This window comes from Geotrypetes seraphini, chromosome 5 (genome assembly GCF_902459505.1).
Source record: "Geotrypetes seraphini chromosome 5, aGeoSer1.1, whole genome shotgun sequence".
Classification (NCBI taxonomy): domain Eukaryota; kingdom Metazoa; phylum Chordata; class Amphibia; order Gymnophiona; family Dermophiidae; genus Geotrypetes; species Geotrypetes seraphini.
In genome coordinates this window covers 161,317,643-161,342,971 of record NC_047088.1, presented here as the reverse complement: position 1 = coordinate 161,342,971, position 25,329 = coordinate 161,317,643, and the positions used below count along the sequence as shown (strand labels likewise).

The 25,329-nt window shown below is 39.8% G+C and overlaps 1 protein-coding gene across 4 annotated transcripts in view; it reads right to left on the bottom strand.

The window, feature by feature from the left end:
• Positions 1–25,329, bottom strand: part of MAP2 (microtubule associated protein 2) — a 744,831-nt gene that overhangs the window by 153,756 nt on the left and 565,746 nt on the right. For all 4 annotated transcript variants that reach the window (XM_033944572.1, XM_033944576.1, XM_033944575.1 and 1 more), the window contains 2 exons: positions 11,452–11,565; positions 2,799–2,876 (listed from right to left, as the gene is read on the bottom strand). In XM_033944572.1, coding sequence (XP_033800463.1) covers positions 2,799–2,876; positions 11,452–11,565 — 192 coding nt within the window. The remainder of the gene's footprint in view (positions 1–2,798; positions 2,877–11,451; positions 11,566–25,329) is intronic.

Genomic DNA, 25,329 nt, shown 5'->3' with positions numbered 1-25,329 from the left:
GCTATTGGGGTGGTAGATAGGTGGGTCTAGGGGATTTTAGAGGTGGCTGGGGGGGGGGGGGCTCACCATTATCTATAAGGGAGCTGTAGTGAGATGAAGACATGGCACCCTTTTTGTGAAGTTCACAGCAGTGCCCTGTAAGGTACCCCACTATTTAGGTGCCATGTCTGGGTGTTCAGTCTATCACTGGCAGACCCCTTTCACGTCCAACAGGGCTTGTTCTAGGCGTTTTGGATAAAGATGGACGATTTAGCGACTTGGACGATCAGATCGGCAGGACGTATAATTAGACGATTTTCGAAAGTAAATACATTTTGGACGTATTTTTCAAAAATGTGTCCTAGGCTGTTTTTTTACTTTGGACGACTTGTGAGTTGGATGTAAACAGACTTAGACGACCCTTTCAATTATGCCCCTCCAAATCTTTAATCTGGATCAATGAACAGTTTGTATTGAAAAGATATAGTCCACTTTGGGTTATAAACTAGGACCTGACACAAGTCCATGTTTAGAAAATCCCCTTTTCCTCAGGGGTCCTAAAGGTATTAAAACCACATTCTGGTGAACCATTTGGTGTACAACTGGATAAAAGTATGATTTGGTGAACAGAAAGTCAAATCTGGTAAGCTCCTCTGCAGTATTATACTGAAAAGGTACTGCCTGCGGAGGAGCTTATCGGATTTGACTTTCTGTTCACCAAATTGTACTTTTATCCAGTTGTATACTGAATGATTCACTAGAATGTGGTTTTAATACCTGTAGGAAGAGGTGTTTTTTGAAACACGGACCGTGTCGGGTCCTGGTTTATAACCTAAAGTGGACTATATCTTTTGGATACAAACTATTCATTGTTCCAGATTAAAGACTTGGTATCTTGTACATCATCCCTGCAGTTTTCTTTTTGGTTTGTAGTCAATTACCATGCCAATTAAACAATTTTGGGTTCTGTGCTGAACATGGCTAGGCATCACTTATATAATCAGGGCCAATAAATATGTGCAATTTGAGAGTTGTTGATGGTGAATTCTGCAGTAAAAGGTGAGCTTATCACAGTATTTGGGGAGCAACTGTTTTTTTTATATAGGAAAAGAGGGAGTGAAGCACCAAACAATACCATGATTCAGTCAATATTAATTGTAATTGTAGACAACTTTATTAGTTGTAGTTTAAAATCGAAAAGCTGAAGTGGCTCAACACGGCTATGTTTCAGCAGAGTAGACTCAGGATGAATCTCTTCATAAAGGTGGTTAATAAATACCAATTAAATAAATACTGTATAACCTTCAGAAGCAAACATTACTCATGCAATTGAATAAATGGAAGAGTGCACCATTCCATGCCGCTGAAGTAAAACTGTGTCCTCAGATTTTATATAGTATAAGCTATCAAACTTTAGCTGGCATGTTCCAGAATCTGGATTTCAGATCTTGGAGGATTCACTCCCAAGGGAGGGGGGGGGGGGGGGACACCAGAAGCTTGAAGGAGCCTGTCTCCTAACGTGCCAAAGCAACTACAGGGCAGGGTGTCAGGTCAAAAGCGCCCCGGGACAAAGGCGCACGCAGACAACTGAGCGCAACGCGGAGCCGCGCGCCAAAGAAAATTACTGTTTTAAAGGACTCTGACGGGGGTGTGGGGGGGAACCCCCCCTTTACTTTATACAGATCATGCCGCATTGTGGGGGGTTTGGGAGGTTGTAACCCCCCACATTTTACTGAAAACTTCACTTTTTCCCTAAAAAACAGGGAAACAGTTAAGTTTCCAGTATAATGAGGGGGGTTACAACCCCCCCAATCCCCCCTAACGCTGCCGCGATCTGTATTAAACAACAAAAACCTCCGTCGGAGCCCCTAAAAACACTCTTTTTCTTCGGCGCGCGCTTCCATCTTGCGCTCAGTTGTCGGCGCGCGCCTTTGTCTTCGGCGGTTTTGTCTATGAACCACAGGGCAGAGAGGGCTCCATATACATACAACACTGAGGTCAATTTATTGTATGATTGCTTCAACTTCTCTGGAGCCTAACAGCAACAAAACTGCTTTCATGACTGAGAAAAAAAAAACACCTGAAAACTCTTTCTGGCTATCCTTGTTATGTCAGCAAAAGAAAAAACCCAAAATGGTTAACTTTGACTTTCTTTCACTTATATTTCTATGTATCTTACTAGTTTTTGTTTCTTCTTTTGTTTTTGCTTAAAGACTTTCCATATTTTTTAGTCAGGAGTGGGATGACTAGTTGGCTCTGCTATGACAGATGAGGCAAAGTCATCCCTGGTTTTACCCTTTTGGATGAACAAACTTTTAGTTCTGATTTACCTAATAAAAGAAGAACTCAAGTCCATCCGTGCAGACCCAGATTCCCAATTAGACAACTTGCTGCCTCCTCTTTCTCTGAAAGGGGCATTTTCTCTTCTTTCCCAGCAGCATTTCTTTTAAGCATTAAGCACAAGCAGCAGCATCCCCTCAGGCCTGCTCCCTTAAAAGTACAGGCAAGGGACTGGTGGCATTTGGAGTACTGTACAAGTGCTGTCATGGTCAACTTGTGTACCTCTAAATGAACATATTTGCTGTGTGGTACTTATGAGACAGTAATAGCATCAAGATGGAACCTTTTTCATTGCAAAACAAGACTGGAGGATACCCTCCCCCCCCCTCTGCATGTAGGGGCACATCAGAATGTTAGATGAATATCTGGTCCTACCTGCATGCATTGAGTAAAATCTGGAATTAATTTGCCTATTCTACAAAAATGAAACCTGTTGCCTACTCCATCAAAGGGGGACATAACACTCAAAAGATCCTTACCTTCATCCATGGTGCCCATTTGTTCCGAGGCTGGTGATGGAGGTGGGGAAGGAGGCAGGTTAGCTGATTCTTCCACAGCTGTAAAAAATGAATAACAATGTAGAAATAAATGAGACTCAATCATTGATTCTCAAGATCCAATTAGATACAACAATGATTGTGATCAATGGAAAGAGGATTTAATACCGAGGAACCTAATGGAGCCGAAAAATAATTCCCTTTCTGAATTTGTTTTGTGACCCCTGCCATTAAACATGTCTGTGTGGAAGCTGTCCTTATTGAAGGAGTCAAAAATATCTAAGACTACTAGAAATATTTCACTTAGAACATTTACATTAAGTTAAAGAGGTTAACAATCTAAACAGAGGGAAATACATAGAAATAAAACAAAAAAGGAAATAAGGTAAAACTTTTTTTTATTGGACTAACTAAATGCATTTTATCATGAGATTTTGAAGGAAACCCTTCTTCTTCAGATCAAACATAAGCAAAGATTGACAAATATCAGTATATATAAGGGAAACATGAAAGCATTTCAGCGATTGTTTTACAGGAAAAGGAAGAGTTGGTGAGTAAATAGGAGACAGAGGTGTCAAACCAGTTTTAAATTTCTTTTTTTAGTATGAAAGGAAGCCCAGATTTTTGTTAAATCCTGTCTGGTAGGTGTCAAAATATTTCATCATCTTAATTTCATAGGTATTACGTTCTTGTATTGTCTTAAAATTTCCTTTTAGTATTCTCACCATAAAATTATTGGTATAGTGGTCAGTTTTTCCAAAGTGTTTTCAGACAGATGTCAAACAATAAAGTAATAATTGGAGAGGCTCTAAAGTCTCTTAACCCACTGACCTCAGAAATGCCTAGGGGTATGTTCATAAATCTTCAAAGAACATACAAACCTATAGCGGCACCCATAGTCGTCATAGGTCACTAAATTCTTTTTATTTATTCAATAGTTTATATAAATATTTCTTTTGTTATTTAAAGTATCAAAACAGTACTCATCTTTTGCTTTGTTTTCATCTACGCGGGTGGGGGTAGGCACTCCGACATAGACTATGTTTCGCCCCTACGGGCTGTATCAAGGAATCCCCCTGCAGTAATAACAATTTCATTAAGTGATTTAACTTTTATAGTAATTTTAAACCAATATAGTTTAAATAACAAGCATTCTACAATACCTTAAATCCAGCGACTCATGCTTCCCGCTGTAGAGTTTTATATCAGGAAAACATGGCCGCGGCGTTTAAAGCTATAAATAGCTATACTCTAGCGTCATGACGTATCTCTAGCGTCAGACACACCTCCCAGCTGATTTCCCCATTATATTCTATTGCAATATCACAACCTCATTCAGATTAAAGAGAACCACTCAATTTCAGCGTTTAGTCCTAAAGGTATCACTGTATTTAATCTGTAGATCCATTTCTGTTCTTTAAAATTTAATTTATCTTTAATATTTCCACCCTCCCACCCACTAGAAACCTGGTCAATAACCCTCCATTTCATATCTATAATTTTATGTTTTTTCTCCCTCCAATGTTGGACAAGGGGAGCCTCTATATTTCCTGTATTTATTCTAGGTTATTGACCAGGTTTCTAGTGGGTGGGAGGGTGGAAATATTAAAGATAAATTAAATTTTAAAGAACAGAAATGGATCTACAGATTAAATACAGTGATACCTTTAGGACTAAACGCTGAAATTGAGTGGTTCTCTTTAATCTGAATGAGGTTGTGATATTGCAATAGAATATAATGGGGAAATCAGCTGGGAGGTGTGTCTGACGCTAGAGATACGTCATGACGCTAGAGTATAGCTATTTATAGCTTTAAACGCCGCGGCCATGTTTTCCTGATATAAAACTCTACAGCGGGAAGCATGAGTCGCTGGATTTAAGGTATTGTAGAATGCTTGTTATTTAAACTATATTGGTTTAAAATTACTATAAAAGTTAAATCACTTAATGAAATTGTTATTACTGCAGGGGGATTCCTTGATACAGCCCGTAGGGGCGAAACATAGTCTATGTCGGAGTGCCTACCCCCACCCGCGTAGATGAAAACAAAGCAAAAGATGAGTACTGTTTTGATACTTTAAATAACAAAAGAAATATTTATATAAACTATTGAATAAATAAAAAGAATTTAGTGACCTATGACGACTATGGGTGCCGCTATAGGTTTGTATGTTCTTTGAAGATTTATGAACATACTCCTAGGCATTTCTGAGGTCAGTGGGTTAAGAGACTTTAGAGCCTCTCCAATTATTACTTTATTGTTTGAACTCTTTGAGAGGTGTCAAATATAAGAGCCTGCTATAATAGATTTGTTCAGACAGATGTGACATCCTGGTTGGTATTGCAATTTTTTGTATGATATCTGTGTAAGTTGATCCTAGTCTTTAGCATCTGGCCTGTTTCACCAATGTAACATCTTTCTTTGCACTTTTTGTATTGAATAATATATACCACATTAGAAGAACATGTGAAGGATCCCCTTATGATAAATGGTTTTTCCCATATGAGAGCTATTAAAATGTAAAATATTTCTATATTATGTTGCACTTATTGTTAGTTTTAAACTGAATAAAGTTTAAAAAAAAAATAATACCTGACTAGTAATCATTAGTCATATAAATAAATAAATAAATAAATATAAATATATATATATATATATATATATTAACAAAAATTGTTTAAAACTGATGATTAGAACAGATAAGAGGTATTTATCTCTTTTTGTAGAATGGCTGCTGAGGTCTTTTCTCCTTTATATACTGAAGATAAATTTAACCACTAATTACACAGGCATGGATTCTATAAATGGTGCTTGCATCTGTACCCACCTATGAAATGGCCACCGATTGCCTATCAATCATGCACTGGGGCCATTTGTAGAATTGCAACTTTTTTTTTTAACACAAGCACCTTAAATGTAAGTCAGCATTTTAAAAGCCTACATTTAAGGCATTGGTCTCATGCCTATGGAGGTGCATTGGGACACCTACAGACGTCTAAGGCCACTTCCAGAGCAAACCACACCCCCGCCAGCCTTAGGCATCCACAGGTATCCCTATGCACCTTCATAGGTGTGGTACCGGTGCCTTAAAATGGCACTTTCAATTATTTTTTAGAAACGTGCCCTCTGATTGGATGTTTAGGCGGCAATAGGTTGCCTATCACCACCTAACTTTAGCGTGTCCTGTACAGAATTTCAGCCTCAATCCCTAAGTGAATCATTCCCACTATATTCATTGTGAACAGTGACTGCTAGTTCCCTTGTTTGGATTTGGTAATTCTCATTGAAGGAGTACCACTTACTCTGGCGGTAAGTATGTTGTAGTAAAACAGAAGAGAGTGATTTTGTAGATGGCGCTACCTATCCTGATGTGACAAGGTGAAAGAATGGTAAGTCGCTAAGGTCGGATTCTCAAAATGGCACCGTAAGTTTGGTAGCAGTAGGTGCTGTATTGCTGCCTAACTTAATTGCTTTAATTAAAAACCAAATAAATTCTCATTATAAAAAAGTAGACACTGGAATCGTGTTTAGAGGTGGTGCCTAGCGGTGTCTAACATCAAAGTAGGCGTGGTTATGGGTAGAGTTGACGTTAGGTGTGATTCTCCATCAAAAGGTAGATACCATAAATGTAGGCCTTTAAAACCCTGGCCTACATTTATGGTGCCTACCTTTGATGGAAGCTGCAATTCTGCAAACAGCACTGTAATGTGATCTGTTTAGGGACTAAAAGTCTCAAAACCAGTCTTTGTAACAGACGCGACATGGTCTATGTTTTGGCTTGTGAAAGTCTGCCGCAATTGACATCTTTTGTCGAAAATCAATCAGGCATAGTGGGTACCCCCTCCTGCCTGATTTTCATCAAAACAGATCTAGCCCCAAAAGTCTAAATAGTGCCCTGGATGTTTTGTGAAATTTTTGACTAACGCTGGAAAACATCCAAGTCCTAAGCCTGTCCTAAACACATCTCTAACACACCCCCTTGAGATTTAGATGCACTAGAGATGAACAGCCTTGAAACATGTCTAGAAAGTAGGTTTTGAAAATGGCGATTTAGATGTTTTGGCGATGCAAACTTCCAAATGCCACTTTAAGCCATTTTTTGGACATTTCTCTATTTTGAAAATGAACCCTACATTCTACTAGAATACAATAAGGTACGGGTGCCCTTGCAGCACGTAGACATCGCCAGTTACACCAGGTTTATATCAGAACACAGGCAGATACTTCCATCTTTAAAAAGCACTAGTGACAGATAAAGTACCTGCATATTATGCATACAGCATTAAAAGTATGTCTAGTGGCACATTAGAAATAATAGTAGTAGTACTAATAGTATTTATTTACATTAGCTTATGGAGCAAGTTAGATATAGTGTCAGAGAAGTAGCATTTGAACCCAGATTTGCATACCGCTTCTTTAACTACTGAGACATTTCTCAACTAGGGCCAGATTCTTTAACTGGCACCGTTGTCAGCAGCAGCCTTAAAAGTGGCCATTGATTGTTTCAATCACGCAATGGCACCAGGTACAGAATCACGTCTCCGACAAAGGTAGGCACCAGAAATGTGAATCGTGCCTTCATAGACACTTTAGGCCACCTAATATGACTTCTGGTGTTAGCCATAACCACAGTGGCATTAGGCGCCTTGAAACTGTTTTGAGAATCCAGGCCTTACTGAATATTAGCACCATTATTAGGCATTGTTTATAGAATATGGCCCTTAGGGGCAAATTCTGTACAGGACACCTAAACATTAGGTGTTGTTTAGATGTCTGGGAGCACAATGCTCTGTGCGATTCTATTTTGCATAGATGCACAATAGAGAATTGTGCTCAATGGTATCCAGCAAATGTAAGCATGTCTATGCAAGTATAGTTAGGCGTCCTTTATAGAATTGCCTTTTAGGTGTCGCATAGGTATCCTGATAACATCTATAAAGTTATCATGTTTTAGCATTATGATGTCATTAGAACGGCAATTTTATGCTGTTTTTCACATTCAAACTGTATACAATAAATGGCACCACAATTATATATTATTTATTTATCTTTTAATTATTTATATACCACTTATATCCTAAGTGGTATTTACATTCAGCTACTTTATCATATTTCCCTTCTGTCCTGGTGGGCTCAAACTCTTATCTAGTGTACCTATAGCAATGAAGGGATTAAGTGATTTGTTCAGGGTCATAAGGAGCAATGAGAGATTTGAACACAGAACCTCAGGATGCTAAGGCTATAGCTCTAACCACTGCACCACACACTCAGCCATTAAACCCCATGTCAATTCAAATGCCAAGCTTTTATCCTCTTGATTCACAAGCAGTCATTTCTCTAGAATAAATATTTAGTTCCTCTACTGTTTTCCAAAAAAAACTCCTTTGGCCTCTGTGTTCCTCAATCGAAGCACATGAAATATATATATATATATATATATATATATATATATATATATATATATATATATATATTGCATACTAAACCTTCTGTTTTTTTGTTTAAAGAGGACTTCTCTTTGATAATAATGGAAAAAGATGTTTAATAATGCATTATTCAATCAAATCAGATGAACAAATGTATTGCATACTAAACCTCATTCCCAAAGTTTAAGAAAATAAGAAGATAAACCCTACTCACAGTGGCTGTGGCTCAGAGCAAGTGGACATGTTTGACACACAATTTTGGCATCATTGTGACATCATCAATATGCACCTAAGTGGCAGATTGTCACTATAAAAAAATAGGAACATGTGTCAGGGTACCTGACCATACTAGGGATTTGAACCCACCATATTTGGAAGATAGAAGCAGTGCCTTTAACCACAGGAGCTTCCTTTTAGGCAGGGGTTCCTGCCATATGAGATGATATCTTAGGAGGTCATAGCCAACTCAGGGTAAAAGTAAGTTTCCTTCTGGACCCTAGAAATGACACAGTGCAAATGTAAATGGCAAAGTCCACAATTCATAATCTCTTATGAGGCCAAAAAGAGGCTTTTAAGGTACTGGGGGTTAGGGGTGGGGGGTTGTGTGGATTTGAACCCCTGCCCTGTGGAAGATGGAAAAGGTTTCAGGTTTTATTAAAATTTGGTAAAAAAAACTTTAAAAATAATTTCACTGAGCCATCTAGGTGCATATTGATTATATCACAATGATGTCAACATTGTATACAAAACCATTTTTAGACAGATGTAGGCCTTTGTATCGAAGTAATTATGTCTATAGCAAAAACACACACACAACACTGATGAACATTGTCATTTTAATGTTATTTTAATTAACCTAATGAAGATAAATATTAAGATCAGTCACAGCCTTCAGTTATCACATTCATCATTAGAAGAAAATCCAGTAAAGTCTGAGTCATAATCCTACTCCACAAAATATGCATTTGCAAATTAACAGGTGCGGAGGATATACGGGTGCAGGCTATCTATAATATTTTTTAAAAATTATACACGAAAATACAGTACTCAACTATACAATTACATTCTTGGGGAATTATTTTATAACAGTGAGACTATGAAGTTTTTTTTAATTTTGCATATTTTATAAAGACTACAGGACTCCTATTGGCAGAACAAAACTTATAATAGAGGGGTTATCAGCCCTCTAGAAAACAATTTCTTTGTATATTGGGCCTTCAAAAGTTCAGTTTCTAGTTTAAGAAAGCCTTTTATCAAGCTAAAAGCACTGCAACTGTCATTGGTCCAAAATCTGAATCAAAAAATATATTTATTTTATGACCCAATCACCACCTAAAGATGTTCTATTACTTTTAGCTAAAAATATATGATATTACTATCTTTCAAACAGCAGACATGCCTCCAGCATGTGCATTGATGGCCTCTTTCTTACACTCATTTATACTTAATTCTGAGATCTTCAGTGTTTTTCAGGATCAAGTCTCATTGAAGTCATTACATCACCGATACGTGTTGTATTGTGTACTTGACCCCTGAGGCAGGCTCTTTTAAGTCGACACACGGACCTTGTCGGGTCACCCATATTTTAAGATTTTGTGTCACAATTCATTTATACAAATAAAGACATTCTAACTTTAATCACTCTCGACTTCCCTGGTTGGAGCATTGTTGGGACTCCATTTTCTGTGTTTTGTTTCTTGAGGCCCAAACAGGTGCTATGACCCCACAGACCAACATAATCCAAAGCAGTAACTTGTCTATTATAATAAAGGGAATGGAACTCCTCTTATATGAGAAGAAATTAAAGAGGTTAGGGCTCTTCAGCTTGGAAAAAAGGACAGCTGAGGGGAGATAGGATTGAAGTCTACAAAATCCTGAGTGGTGTGGAATGGGTAAAAGTGAATCAATTTTTTACACCATCAAAAATTATAAAGACTAGGGGGACACTTAGTGAAGTTGCAGGGAAATACTTGTAAAACCAATAGGAGAAAATATTTTTCACTCAAAGATTAGTTAAGCTCTGGAACTTATTGTCAGAGGATGCAGTAACAGCAGTTAATGTAGATGGATTTAAAAAAGGTTTGGACAAGTTCCTGAAAAAAAAAGTCCATTGCCTGCTATTGAGACAGACATGGGGAAAACTACTGCTTGCCCTTGGATTGGTAGCATGGAATGTTGCTGCTATTTGGGTTTCTGCCAGGTACATGTGACCTGGATTGCCACTGTGGAAACAGAATATTGGGCTATATGGACAATTGGTTTGACCCAGTATGGCAATCTTTATGTTCTTATGTACTACTTAGTTTTTTGTCTTTCTAGAAAAAGCTGCAATACCACAAGTGGCCATTTGGTGTCAATATCTTCTATTATAATTAGCAGTATAAGCAATGACCACAGTGTGTCAGTGTTTCTTCCTTAAAGCCATCAAGTAGCATTTCAACATCCATAACCACTACTATCACCATCATCATTTCAATAACTAAAGGGATATCCATACAATTATATACTATTCCAGTCCCATAAATATTAAATAGTAATCTTCCTGCTGTTTTATGAAATACCCACAATCTTGAAGTACCTGTTTTTCTCTTACAAAATATGAAGTTTCAATTTTTTGGTGTGAAAGAATAATTACATGTAACTTAAAACTAAACCATCATAATTTTCCATAGCATCACTGTAATCACCATAATTTCTAACATCGTCCCTATACTCAACATTATCACTAGCCTCACTGTACCCATCACATCCACAAGTTCAATTACTACATTTGTCATGTCCATGGCTAACACTACACTCAAGACATCCACCGTTTGTACTACTGTATCATAGAAACAGAAAATAACATTAGAGAGAGATCATACACCCTATCCAATCTGCCCATCCATACCAACTATTAAGCTCTATAAACCCTTCCTCCTTAGAGATCCTTTGTGCTTGTTCTATGCTTTCTTGAATTTATAAATATAGTTCTCATCTCCACCTCTTCCACTGATGACCTTTCCGTGCATTCACCACCTTTTCCTTAAATGAATATTTCCTTAAATTACCACCATAACTTCATCTAGCGGGACTGGCACTGTCATGACTTCCACTCTAACAAACCAACCATCATGAACATTGGCCACCACAGTGTCACATCTGTGTGTCCTCTTCTACTAAAATAACCATATTTACTCCTCCACTCTTTGGAACTTATTGGCTTTACCTAAAGGCAGTTTTCCAGGCTGATCTTTGTGCTGGGCTTCTTTCTCTTGTTCACCTTTCAGGACTGCTACGGCCTCGGCTGTTACTACTTGGACTATTCTTGCAGATACCTCCTCTGTGATAGCAGAAGAAGCAATGACAAAACAAGCAGACAAAAAAGCATTATGAGGTTTGCAAAACACATGTATACCGACGTCCATACTTTCCCTACACTGAATCTTCGCTACTGAGAGCTACCTATCTGGTTTTGTCTTAATAGACGCAAAATGAGGTTGAATTAGCACAAGTCTGAAATGTGGATTTTAGATTTATTGCTCATCTTGATCTAAATCCAAGCTTGAAGTGATTTACATATTGAGGTATGTGAAAGTTATTTCCCTGTCCAAACTGGCTTATAATCTAGCTGAACCGGAGACAGTCGAGGGTGAAGTGATTTGCCCAAGCTCATATGAAATGTCTTTTAGGGTTCTAGGTTTTATTTTAGACATTCAATTGACCCTGGAACCACAGGTGAATCATTTGAGCAAGATGACTTTTTTTTCAAATTACACCAGCTAAGAGCAATTAGATTTTTATTTTTCCCAGAACATGATCAAACTCTAGCTCAAGCAATAATAACAATCCAAACAGACTGCAGTAATTCTTTATATGTAGATTTACATCAGAAACTCTACAACAGACTGCAATTATTGGCAGCAAAACTGTTGAAAAAATTCAACAATGCAGCTCCACTATTAAGGGACTTGCATTGGCTGCAGGTTCATGCATGAACTGAGTTCAAGGTGGCCTGTGTAGTATTTAAAATTATATATGGCTGTTGTTCACGTTCTCATACCCATCTCACACAGAACTCATAACTCTATCTGCTGCTCAGATTTCTTCTTGCTTTAGACATATACTCAAATTGGGCTTTCTTATTAGACATGGTTGCTATAAAATTTCCATGATAGTTCTTTTAATTATCAATCTGGTAAAATCTAGAATTCAATTTCACTTCAAATTCAGAAGTTAACTGATTATCTACTGTTTCAAAAAGCTTTAAAAATGCATCTTAATTAGAAATTTATGATATGTCAATTAACTTTCTGTAATCCACTTAGATTCCTTGTTGTTGGGATATAAATACTGAAAATGGGATATAGTGTCAGAGAAGTAGCATTTGAACCCAGATTTGCAAACCGCTTCTTTAACTACTGAGCCATTTCTCAACTAAGGCCCAGATTCTGTAACTGGCGCTGTTGTCAGCGGCTGCCTTAAAAGTGGCCATTGATTGCATCAATCACCCAATTGCACCAGGTATAGAATCATGTCTCCGACAAAGGTAGGTGCCAGAAATGTGAATTGCACCTTCATAGACATTATAGGCCACCTAACATCACTTCTGGTGTTAGCCACACCCACAGTGGCATTAGACGCCTTGAAACTGTTTTGAGAATCCAGGCCTTACTATATGAATATTAGCACCAATCATCAATGCTTCACAGGCTGGCACATACACTAGTTGATCTAGGCATCTTCCTAGGGTGGAAGCAGGAGAGTGGCATCTCCTCGTCTTTTCCCTCCCCTATTCCATGTCCAACAATCCCTCACTCTTCTCTGGCCCAACCACACTATTTCTTATCAGACCTGGGCTGAAGTTGCAATCAGAGTCAGTATCTTGTATGGGACCATCAAATAGATTTCCACTCAAGTGCTGTAGCATTCTGCCCTCCCTACTAGACAGAACTCTTCTGACAAGGAAAGGGCAGGATGTGGCAGCATTTGAGTGTGGGCCTGTGCGTAAAGCTATGTTCGATCCGATTGCAAGTTTGGCCCGTTTGGTAAGATGAAGGGCAGCAACGATGAAGATGTAGGTAAGAGAGGGAGATGCTGGACATTTGGGGAAGGGGGGTATGTTGGATACCTCAGGTGATTAGAGAGGGGAAAGGAGATGCTGGCCACCTAGGTTGGAGTGTGGGGAAGAGAAGGGGAGATAGACTAGAGATAGTAGAGTCTTGAGTTGCCCTTGTTACATTACATTTGTGATTTCTATTCCGCCTGTGCCTTGCGGTTATAAGCAGATTACAGTTAAAAGAGATCAGGACATTACCGAGAGAATTACATTACAACGATTTAAGTAAATTACATGTTGTGGTATAGAAATACAAGTATAAGATATCTGGATTTATCGATAGAATAGCTTGACAGGGTTCAAGTAGTTACAAGGTTCAGTGGGGAAAACAATAGGCAACTGAAGAAAGATACCTAACTTTGAAGGAATCAGTTGAGTGGATACCTAAGGGAGATGCTTATTTAGGAGAAGGTTAAATGGATACCTAAGGGAGATGCTTATTTAGGAGTTTGGATATTTTTGGTAAATGAGGTTCAAGGGGATGACTAGTGTGTTATTTGCTGGGGAGAGTGCATGTGTGATTGGGGAGGGGAATATTAAGTAAGGACGTGTTTTTTGAAAAGAAATGTTTTGATTTCTTTCCGAAACACTTTGATGTCTGTTGTTTTGATCATCAGTTTGGTGATGGGGGGGTCAATTTTCGCTGCCTGAGTTGCTAGAAGGCTGTCGTAAACTTTCTTATGTCGGGTACCATTATGAGGGGGGAAGGTGAAAAGATTCTGAGTTCTTCTTGATCTGGGTAGTCGGTAGCGGCAAAGACGGTTGTTCAGGTAATTGGGGGCCATACCATGGGTTACTTTGAAAAGTAAGCAGTAGAGTTTGAATTGAGTTCTTGCTTTTATCGGAAGCCAGTGAGAGTCTACATAGACGGGTGTGACGTGGTCGAATTTGCTGAGCGAGTAGATGAGTCTGATAGCTGTGTTCTGAACGGTCTGTAGTTGTTTTATCATAGTATTTGGGCAAGGTAGGTAGAGGCTGTTGCAGTAATCTAAGGAGCTGAGTATGAGGGATTGTACAATGATCTTGAAGTGTTCTTTGGAAAATAATTTTCTTATTTTTTTTAGGTTTCGCATGGTGAAGAATGCTTTTTTTATGGTTTTGTGTATTTGTGTTTGCATTGTGCAGCCTCTGTCTAGGTGTGTTCCCAGAATTTTGAGAGTATTCTGTATTGGATATTTGATTGTGTTTACATCTAGTTCTGTTAGGGATGGTTTTTGTTCCTTCTCTAGTAGTAGGAATTTGGTTTTCTCCGCATTCAGTTTTAACTTGTGGTTCGTCATCCATTTTTCTACAGTTTCCAATGTTGTTTTCAGGCGTCCATTGGAGGTGGGGTCTTGAATGTCGAAGGGGAGGAGGATGGTTATATCATCCGCGTAGCTGAAGGATGTAATGTTTAGGGCGTCTAGGGCCATGCCTAGGGATGCTATGAAGAGGTTGAAAAGTATCCTTGTGGAACTCCGCAGGGATTTGACCATGAGTCGGATAGAAGATCATTTGACTTGACTCTGTATGATCTTGTTTTGAGGAATCCTTGGAACCAGTTGAGAACATTACCTGATATTCCTATGGCATCTAGTATTTGGAGTAGTATGGAATGGTCAACTAAGTCGAATGCTGCTGAAAGATCGAGTTGTGGGGGGGGGGGGAGGGGAGGATATAGTTTGTCTAGGGCATCAGATATCTTTGGGCAAACCCTTAAGAAAACAGTGCTAATTATATTTAGGCTTGTATCTGCTATGACTGGGCTAATTTTATAACTGTACAGACACAAAAATAGTACATTACCTTTTGCATGGGGGGGGGGGAGGGGACTGGCAATTAAAAATAAAAGGCTACACATATTTCTGCTTTGAAAATTGCCCTAGGGAATTTATGTGCTTACATTTAAACCTGCTCTTTACAGACACACATTTTCTGGGATAATTTGCATGCATACACAAATATTTTCAAAAATATGTGCATAAATACAAATCATTCTCCACTACTACCCCTGGGAATGCCTCTGATCAGTTCAGATAAAGCTGAATATTGGTTATGTTATGTTATATTATGTTATAATGGTTCTTGTATTCTGCCTTTGCTTATTCAGTTCAAGGATGAATAACATAAGAAGAAGCGAGACCAGTACGTCCAGGAATTACAATCCAAAATAAAATAACATATCAAAATCATGTTGATTAATCAGTAGATGAACCAATATGCTGAAACAAAAAGCTTTCAGATGTGCCCTAAATTTAAGATAATGATCTTAAACAAAATGGTAATTCATTCCATAATCTAGCTGATATTGTATAGAAAGAGAAAGTTGTCTAGATGATTTAAAACCCTTAAACATTGGAAAATTTAGCTGACATTCCATTTTATAAGCCCTGATTTAAGACACCAAGAGCAGTGTGGGAATTTTTGCACGGCTTGCCTCAAACTCATGGAGAGCTGCGTGGTGCAGAGAAGAGGTAAAGTCTTAGCAGCGATAGTGGCGGCAGCACTATCAGGAAGTGAAATAGAGACACAAAATTCACCTGAGTTCTAGCTTCCCGTGATTAGTTGTACAGCCTTGTTTCATCAGAACAGCTAGAAATGGAAAGTATGTCAATAGACGATTGAATGTCATTCAAAAAAGGGTTTAGGCTGTTGTAAAATTACCCTTTCACTCAAAGATGGATGTTATTTAGTATTAAAGTCTTACAGTGAAAAAAAAAAAAATTGTAACTTTACTTTGTAGAAATTTGTTTGCACAGTGACAGATTTAACAATCTTTTGGGTGCTCTGCTCCTGAGGAAGCTTTTTTCCAAGTGAAACGGGGAAGCTCCGTTGAGCTGTTTAGATCAAAATTGGAATGTTTATAGATTTCTGATCTGCTGGATAGCGAATTTAGTGGATTATAAAAGCAGTTTGCATTTATTCACCATTGGATTCGCCCAGCTACAGCTTCTCGCTCCGTATTCGCGGTTTCAGCATTTGCGGTTTTGATTATTCACATGAGCTTGCATAGAGAAATCACTGATTCCAAGCGTTTAAAGAGAAAATCGCTGATTCTCAGCACTTTGTTCACCGTGTTTTGCCTCTCCTTCAGAAACAGGCCAGGCCTCCCACCATGTTATTTGCGATTTCACCATATTCACGATGGTTTTTTAATAGAAAACAGCAAATAACATATTAAAAAAGTTATTTGCGTTTTTTCAGTATTTGCGGTTCTGTTAATCCCCTATCACAGTGAATATGGAGGGAGAAGTGTACTTTCTACCTATGCATTGAGCGAATATCATTGAGCAAAAAAGTGAACCTATAATTAAAAACAAAAATAGAAAAGAAAAATAGAAAAAGATGTTTAAGTTTAAGTTTATTAGGATTTTTTATATACCGCCTATCAAGGTTTTCTAAGCGGTTTTACAATCAGATACTCAAGCATTTTCCCTGTCTGTCCCGGTGGGCTCACAATCTATCTAACGTACCTGGGGCTGTGGAGGATTAAGTGACTTGCCCAGGGTCACAAGGAGCAGCGCGGGGTTTGAACCCACAAGATATATTGGATGTTTCAATATAAGACTAATGATGGCTCAATAAAATGTGAGTGGGTCAGGAATGTTTTAAAGTTCCAGAGTCCTATCTCCCTGAGCTCTTGAAGTCTTTTCCTCCACCCAATATAAGTTGTTACATCTTATATATTGGATGGATCCAATTTAACAGCCTTTAACCTTCTTGGTTATTTTGAGTCTTTTGTTATTTAGTATAAACATATGAAAATAATCTCAGGTATCCACCATTCCATTCAGGAGGTTATAAAACAATATAGCAGGGTTAGCAGATAACACTCTTACAGACATCAATATAATAGATTTAAGCACCAGTTCTGTATATTTCAATTAGAATTCTTTCAGCAGAGTCCCTTGGGAAGGTTTCCAGTTTGAGTGAAAAACATTTCATTAAATTCTGTGGTTTTGTAATGCAGTTATTATCTGTTTATGCAGTTACATTGTAGAGAAGACTATTTTAGAAGGCTTTGGCGGCACTTAGATCTGTAAATACTGATGTTTATGTATATGTGTAAATTCCCTATGCACAAACTGTGATTTTAGGAGCCCACCACATACACATGTAGATCCATAGCATACATAGTTTTTAAGGGGGTGGGGGGTGTTGTGGGCATATTTTGGGTGGCCCTGAAAAGTATGCACAGCCATGATAAATATGCACAAAATGGGAATACATACATGCCTTACAAAGTCTAGACAGCATTTACATCAGCCCATGGCACAAATAAGAAACAGCCAACTGCTTGTTTGGACCTGGTGTTTACAGGATAAAGGTGAACTGGTTGTTATTGTGTATTTGGATTTTCAAAAGACATTTGCCAAAGTATCTCATGAAATACTTCTGAGGAAATTAGAAAATCATGGGATAGGAGGTAAATGTCCTTTTATGAACTGAGAACTGGTTGAAAGCAGAAAACTGAGATGGGTTTAAATGGTCAATATTCTCAATGGAGAAGAATAATAGTGCATTTCCCCAGGGGTCTGTGCTGGGACCTCTGCTTTCTAACATACAGTATACAGCAGGGGTGCCCAACGCGTCGATCGCGATCGACCAGTAGCTCAGGAAGGCAACGTGAGTCGATCGCAGAGCCCATCCAGGGCTCTGTGATAGACTCGTGTTGCTGACCCGATCTACCGGGCCTATCAGCCTTCCTCTCCCCGACGTCAAAGACGTGGTGGTGTGGCGGCGGCAGCAGCAGAAACAGCAACAGCCTGAAAAATAAATCATCCTGGCCCGGGTCGGTGTCATACTCCGGAACTTCTACCTCTTCCAGCAGCCCTCTCCCTTCTACCTGCTTCCTGTCACACCCCCTGCTCCGCGGCTCTCTTCGGCAACTCAGCAGCAGCGATCGACACAAGCTTCTGACGTCGGGGCCTACCCTCTGCGAGTCCCGCTTGTTTCAACTTCCTTTTTCCACAAAGGCGGGACTCGTAGAGGGAAGGCCTCGATGGCGGCAGCTTGTCTTGATCACCGCTGCTGACGAGTTGCTTAAGAGAGCCGCGGAGCAGGGGGGTTTTGCCAGGTGCAGGTAGAAGGAAGAGGGCCAGATGCAGGACTCATGGGTGAGGGAGCAGAAGAGAGAGAGAAAGAGAGAGGGGAGGGAAACAAAAGGAAATATTTCATACTGGCTGGGCCGGAGTGGAGGGAGGGTGGAAAGATTCTGGCTACAGGGTGCAGTAACAAAGGAAAAGGGGGGAAAGCTGAAAATGAAGATAGTGACACAAAGAAGAGAAAGAGTAAGCAGGACCTACTGAATAAGGATAGAGATACAGAGGGGACATGAAGAGGAGGTGAAATAGAGACATAGAAGTAATGCTGAAAAAGTGTGTGGGGGAGGGGAGATAAAGACATTGAAAGGGCAAATGGTGAACATGGGGTAAAGACAAGGACAGAGACAAATGAAGATTCTGAAAAAGTGGTGAGATAGGGATATAGGTGAGATGGACACAAAGAAGGGTGATGCTGGAAAATAGGTGGAATGGTAATTCTGACAGACACAGAAGGGAAATGCTGGATCAAGGAGAGATGGGGCTCAGGCTGGATGGAATGAGGAGAAATGCCTTGTTGGCCCGGAACTTCCTCTCCTACGTCAGAATTGACATCAGGGAGCGGAATGCTGGTCAGCGCAACGCTTCTGCAGGGAAAGCTTGGGACGGCGGTGGCTTGGGGGCTGTTCCCCCGATGGTGGCAGCAAACCGAGTGGCTTGGGGGAGGGCATGGAGAAAGAAAGAAAGGGGGCAGACAGGGAGACAGAAAGAAGGGGGGACAGGGAGACAGAAATAAAAAGTTGGGGGAGAGAATGAGGTCTGGAGGAGAGGAAACATACAGGAGGCTGAAAGAAAGGAAGAAAGATTGGATGCACAGTCAGAAGAAGAAAGTGCAACCAGAGACTCATGAAATCACCAAACAGCAAAGGTAGGAAAAATGATTTTATTTTCAATTTAGTGATCAAAATGTGTCTGTTTTGAGAATTTATATCTGCTGTCTATATTTTGCACTATGGCTCCCTTTTACTAAACCGCAATAGCGTTTTTTAGCGCAGGGAGCCTATGAGCATTGAGAGCAGCACGAGGCATTCAGCGTAACTCCCTGTGCTAAAACCTACTATTGTAGTTTAGTAAAAAGGGAGGGGGTGTATTTGTCTATTTTTGTATTTTGTTACTGAGGTGACATTGCATAGAGTCATCTGCTGTGACCTCTTTGAAAAAACCCAGAATATGAATAATTAACATTTTCTCTGCCTTTCAGTGTGCTTTGTGTTTTTTTTTTTAATTTTATTGTTGGTAGATCATTTTGACTTAGTCATTATAAAAGTAGCTCGCTAGCCCATAAAGTGTGGGCACCCCTGGTATACAGTATATCAGTGATCAAGAGATGGGAATAACTAGGGAGATACTGTAATTATATTTGCCGATGAGACAAAGTTGTTCAAGTTTCAAGTTTATTTGGTTTTGATATACCGCTTTAAAATCCAAAGTGGTTTACAGTTATACTAAAATTGTAAAAAAATATTTAAAAATATAAAAGAGGTAGCTAACAGACTTACATAAACAAAACAGACATAACATGCTACATAAGGGTAAATGGAGAGGATATATTGCATAAAACTAAAAAGAAAGGGGAAAGGGAAGAACAAAAGGGGTAAGGGAGTCTTTAATGTAGAGCCAATTGGCTGAGTCTCATAAGCGAAAAAGCCTTAAGAATAGATCTCATAAGCATCTTTGAAAATAAATGTTTTTAAGACTGGATTTAAAGTTTAAGAGGCTAGTTTCTTGTTCAAAGTTGTTAAATCACAAAAGGATTGTGAAAACTTGCAAGAGGACCTTGTGAGACTGGAAGACTGGGCGTCAAAATGGCAGATGATGTTTAATGTGAGTAAGTGAAAAGTGATGCATGTGAGAAAGAGGAACCCGAACTATAGCTATGTGATGCTGGGTTCTGTGTTAGGAGTCACTGCCCAGGAAAAGGATCTAGGTGTCATTGTTGAAATCCTCAGCTCAATCTGCGGTGGCTGCTATGAAGGAAAATAGAATGTTAGGAATTATCAGGAAAGGAATGGAAAACAAAGATGAAAATGTTATAATGTCCTTGTATCACTCTGTGATATGGTTGTACCTCAAATACTGAGTGCAGTTCTGGTGACGGTATCTTAAAAAATATATATAGCAGAATTAGAAAAGGTACAGAGAAGGATGACAAAAAAGATAAAAGGGATGGAACGACTTCCCTATGAGGATATACACAACATACCAGAAGCCAACAGGCTATACGTGGGAAATGAAGACGGGAAACTGACTGGGTTGACGGTCAGTCTAGAAGAGGTACGCAGGCAGATTGATAGGCTTATAAACGATAAATCCCCTGGACCAGATGGCATCCATCCAAGGGTAATCAAGGAACTGAAAGAGGTTATAGCTGAACTGCTTCAACTAATAACCAATCTGTCGATCAAATCAGGAAGGATTCCGGAAGACTGGAAAGTGGCGAATGTTACTCCAATCTTCAAGAAAGGTTCGAGGGGAGATCTGGGAAACTACAGACCAGTGAGTCTGACCTCGGTACCGGGAAAGATGATAGAGGCACTGATAAAGGACTGCATCATTGACCATCTTGACGGACACAATCTGATGAAGACCAGCCAGCACGGCTTCAGCAAAGGAAAATCTTTTTTTATATATATATTTTTTTTATTCATTTTTAAAACTTACAATAAGTGGAATAGCATATAACATCAATTTATACTTAAATATATCACTTAATATCTAAAGGAAAATCTTGCATGACGAACTTGATGCACTTCTTCGAGGGAGTTAACAGACAGATTGATAAGGGTGACCCAGTCGACATTGTATATCTGGATTTTCAGAAGGCATTTGACAAGGTCCCCCATGAACGATTACTTCGAAAAATTGCAAGCCATGGAATCGAGGGTGAAATACTCACATGGATTAAAAACTGGTTGGCGGATAGGAAGCAGAGAGTGGGGATAAATGGACAATACTCGGACTGGAAAAGCGTCAAGAGTGGAGTGCCACAGGGTTCAGTGCTTGGACCTGTGCTCTTCAACATAGTTATAAATGACCAGGAAATTGGTACGACGAGCGAGGTGATAAAATTTGTAGACGATACAAAGTTATTCAGAGTACTGAAGACGCAGAAGGATTGCGAAGACCTGCAACATGACAAACACGCTCAAGAAATGGGCTGCGACATGGCAAATAAGGTTTAACATGGATAAGTGTAAGGCGATGCATGTCGGTAACAAAAATCTTATACACGAATACAGGATGTCCGGTGCAGTACTCAGAGAGATCCCCCCCGGAAAGAGACTTGGGAGTACTGGTCGACAAGTTGATGAAACCATCCGCTCAATGCATGGTGGTGGCGAAAAGGGTGAACAGGATGCTAGGAATGATTAAGAAGGGGCTCACGAGCAGATTGGAGAAGGTTATTATGCTGCTGTACTGGGCCATGGTACGACCCCACCTGGAATACTGGGTCCAGAACTAGTCACCGTACTTGAAGAAGGACATAGTACCACTCGAAAGGGTCCAGAGAAGAGCGACTAAAATGGTTAAGGGGCTAGAGGAGTTGTCGTACTGTGAGAGGTTAGAGAAACTGGACCTCTTCTCACTTGAAAAGAGGAGACCGAGAGGGGACATGATCGAAACATTCAAGATAATGAAGGGAATAGACTTGGTAGATAAAGACAGGTTGTTCACCCTCTCCAAGGTGGGGAGAATGAGAGGGCACTCTCTAAAGTTAAAAGGGGATAGATTCTATACAAACATAAGAAAGTTCTTCTTCACCCAGAGAGTAGTGGAAAACTGGAATGCTCTTCTGGAGGCTGTTATAGGGGAAAACACCCTCCAGGGATACAAGACAAAGTTAGACAAGTTTCTGCTGAACCAGAACATATGCAGGTTAGGCTAGACTCAATTAGGGCACTGGTCTTTGACCTAAGGGCCACCACAGGAGCAGACTCCTGGGCATGATGGACCACTGGTCTGACCCAGCAGCGGCAATTCTTATGTTCTTATGAGGAAAGGCTAAAACAACTAGGTTTCTTCAGCTTGGAGAAGAGATGGCTCAGGGTGATATGATAGAGGTCTATAAAATAATGAGTGGAGTGGAAAGGATAGATGTGAATTACTTGTTCACGCTTTCAAAAAATACTAAGACTAGGGGACATGCAATGAAGCTACTAAGAAGTAGATTTAAAACAAACCGGTGAAAATATTTCTTTATACAACATGTAATTAAACTCTGGAATTCTTTGCTAAAGAATGTTGTGAAATCAGTTAGCTTAGCGGGGTTTAAAAAAGGTTTCGATCATTTCCTAAAAGAGAAGTCCATAGGCCATTATTGAGATGGCTTGGAGAAATCCATTGCTTATTCATAGGATAAGCAGCACAAAATCTGTTTTACTACTTGGGATCTAGCTAGGTACTTGGGACCTGGGTTGGTCACTGTTGGAAACAGGATAATGAGCCTGATGGACCTTCGGTCTATCCCAGTATGGCAATTCTTATGTTCTTATTACTTATGCTTTCCTCTCTAGTATTTTAAACTGCCTGTAATACTCAAAATGAGTTAACCATTTAACAAGCATAATGCATTGATGCAATTTAACACATGCCCCCAATTCTATTTATGGCATCTAAAAAATTGGCATTGACTAGTATGCCGCTAAGCACAATTCTGTAAAAGTTACGCCCACCTTACAGAATCACACTTAGGGCGTCTTCTATCAAACTGTGTTAGCAGTTTTTAGCGCAGAGAGCCGTGTTGAATGGGCTGCGCTGCTCCCGATGTTTATAGGAACTCTATGAGGGTTGGGAGCAACACGGGCCATTCAGAGCGGCTCACCAGGCTAGTGCAGTTTGATAGAAGAGGCCCTTAGTGCCAGTATAAATGTTAGGCGCGACCATTTAGGCCAGCTAAAACCAGGCCTCAATGCTTATGCCTAAGTTATGTGCCAACCAGGTGGTTGGCGCATAGCTTCTAGGAATTCCCCCATTTAGATTCACACACTGGTACATAACACTTTGTGCAATGTGCCTACCAAGTTGCATGTGTAGCTTTTAATTGATGCCAATTAGCATTAATAGATGTTAATTGCCAAATTTCAGTGCCAGTTAAGCCAATTTATCAATTAAGTTGTGCACACCAATCAGCTATGTGCACGAATGTGCGTGTACAACCTTAGGCGCTATATACAGAATTTGTGGGTAGGTAAATAATGCAAGCCCAATTATTATCAGTGGAGCCTGCTTACTCACTATAGAGTAGATATTTAACCCACTCACAGCTGTGGGCTGAATTAACCCCAGATGTTCAATACCAGTCACTAGCTGATATTCAGAAAGGTGCCTGGATAACTCAGTGGATAAAGTTTGGACACCCTTTCTGGTGTCCTAACTTTATCTGCTTACTTAACCAGTCAGTAGACCGAATATTGCTGCCACTTTGTCCAGGCTCTACTCCCAACTGCCCCAGCACTAACCAGACAGTGCTCCAATGGTCACAGGCAATATTCAGTGGCACTGTCCTGCCTGCTAAAATGCTTTTAAATATCAGGATCTACAGTATATTCTTTACTCAAATTAGCATGCATAAGTGTGCATTAGCGAGTGTCAAATAATGCAACTAAGTAGTTAATTCTTGTCCTTGCAGTATACTAAGCTGCAAATTCTGTCATCACATATCACAGGACTCCACAGTTGCTGACATGGGAAAAGCTTTCATCATAAGGAGATCCTACGCATGCTCTTCTTCTAATATACAAGATCATTCAAAGTAACATGGGCGTCGGAATGGGGGTGGCCACAGGAGCCATGCCCCCCCCCAAATTGGTGGTCAGACAGAAGAGATGGCTCACCTGCCTCCCCCACCCACCTCCTCCCCAGCCGCTCTCATTTTAAATCTTCAGGCAGCGGCAATAATTGAGCCTGCTGCCATCAGCATACGCAGAAGACTTCATTCTGCAGCGTCCAACTTCTGCAGAATGAAGACTTCTGGGGCAGTCCGACGGTAGCAGGCTCACTCGTTGCCACTGCCCGAAGATTTAAAATGAGAGCGCTTGGGGAGGAGGTGGATGGGTAAGCCGGAGAGAGAGGTCTAGGGTGGAGCTTTTGGAGGTGCAAAAAATGTAAATAAGGATGCTATGGGCTAGATTCACTAAGACATGGGGGGAAACCACTGCTTGCCCTGGATCGGAAGCATGGAATGTTGCAACTCTTTGGGTTTTGGCCAGGTACTAGGGACCTGGATTGGCCACTATGAGAATGGGCTACTGGGCTTGATGGACCATTGGTCTGACCCAGTAAGGCTATTCTTATGTTCTTATGTTTAAAGATCTGGGTTTCCTATCACATTATAAACCATACAATTATGCAGCTTTGTCATTCTCTGATCAAACATCCATCTCTCCCTGTTTCTAAACCGCCCAAAACAAACTTTTCCTTGTGAAAGCTTTTCTGTTTCACTTATTTATTCTGATATGTGTTATCTTTTGCTCATTTCTGAATTGAAGATATTGCCTTCAAAAGCTAATCAAAAATATAGCAGTGCAATAAAGAAGGTATCAATTTATCTTCTTTTCTTGTTTTGTTTCTATTTATTATAATTATTTTTGAAAGGCAATTAATCAAATGTTAATAAACCAAATTACACTATTCATGTGCTGTTAATATTTATGGCCTCAGTTTAGAGGCATCTTATGATAGAGACCTTCAAAATCTTGAGAGGCATAGAGAGGGTGGATAGGGACAGGTTCTTCAGACTGAGAGGGACAGCGGGTACGAGGGGGCACTCGGAGAAACTGAAGGGGGATAGGTTCAAGACAAATGCAAGGAAGTTTTTCTTCACCCAAAGGGTCGTGGACACATGGAATGCGCTCCCGGAGGAAGTGATCAGGCAGAATACAGTACAGGGATTCAAACAGGGATTGGA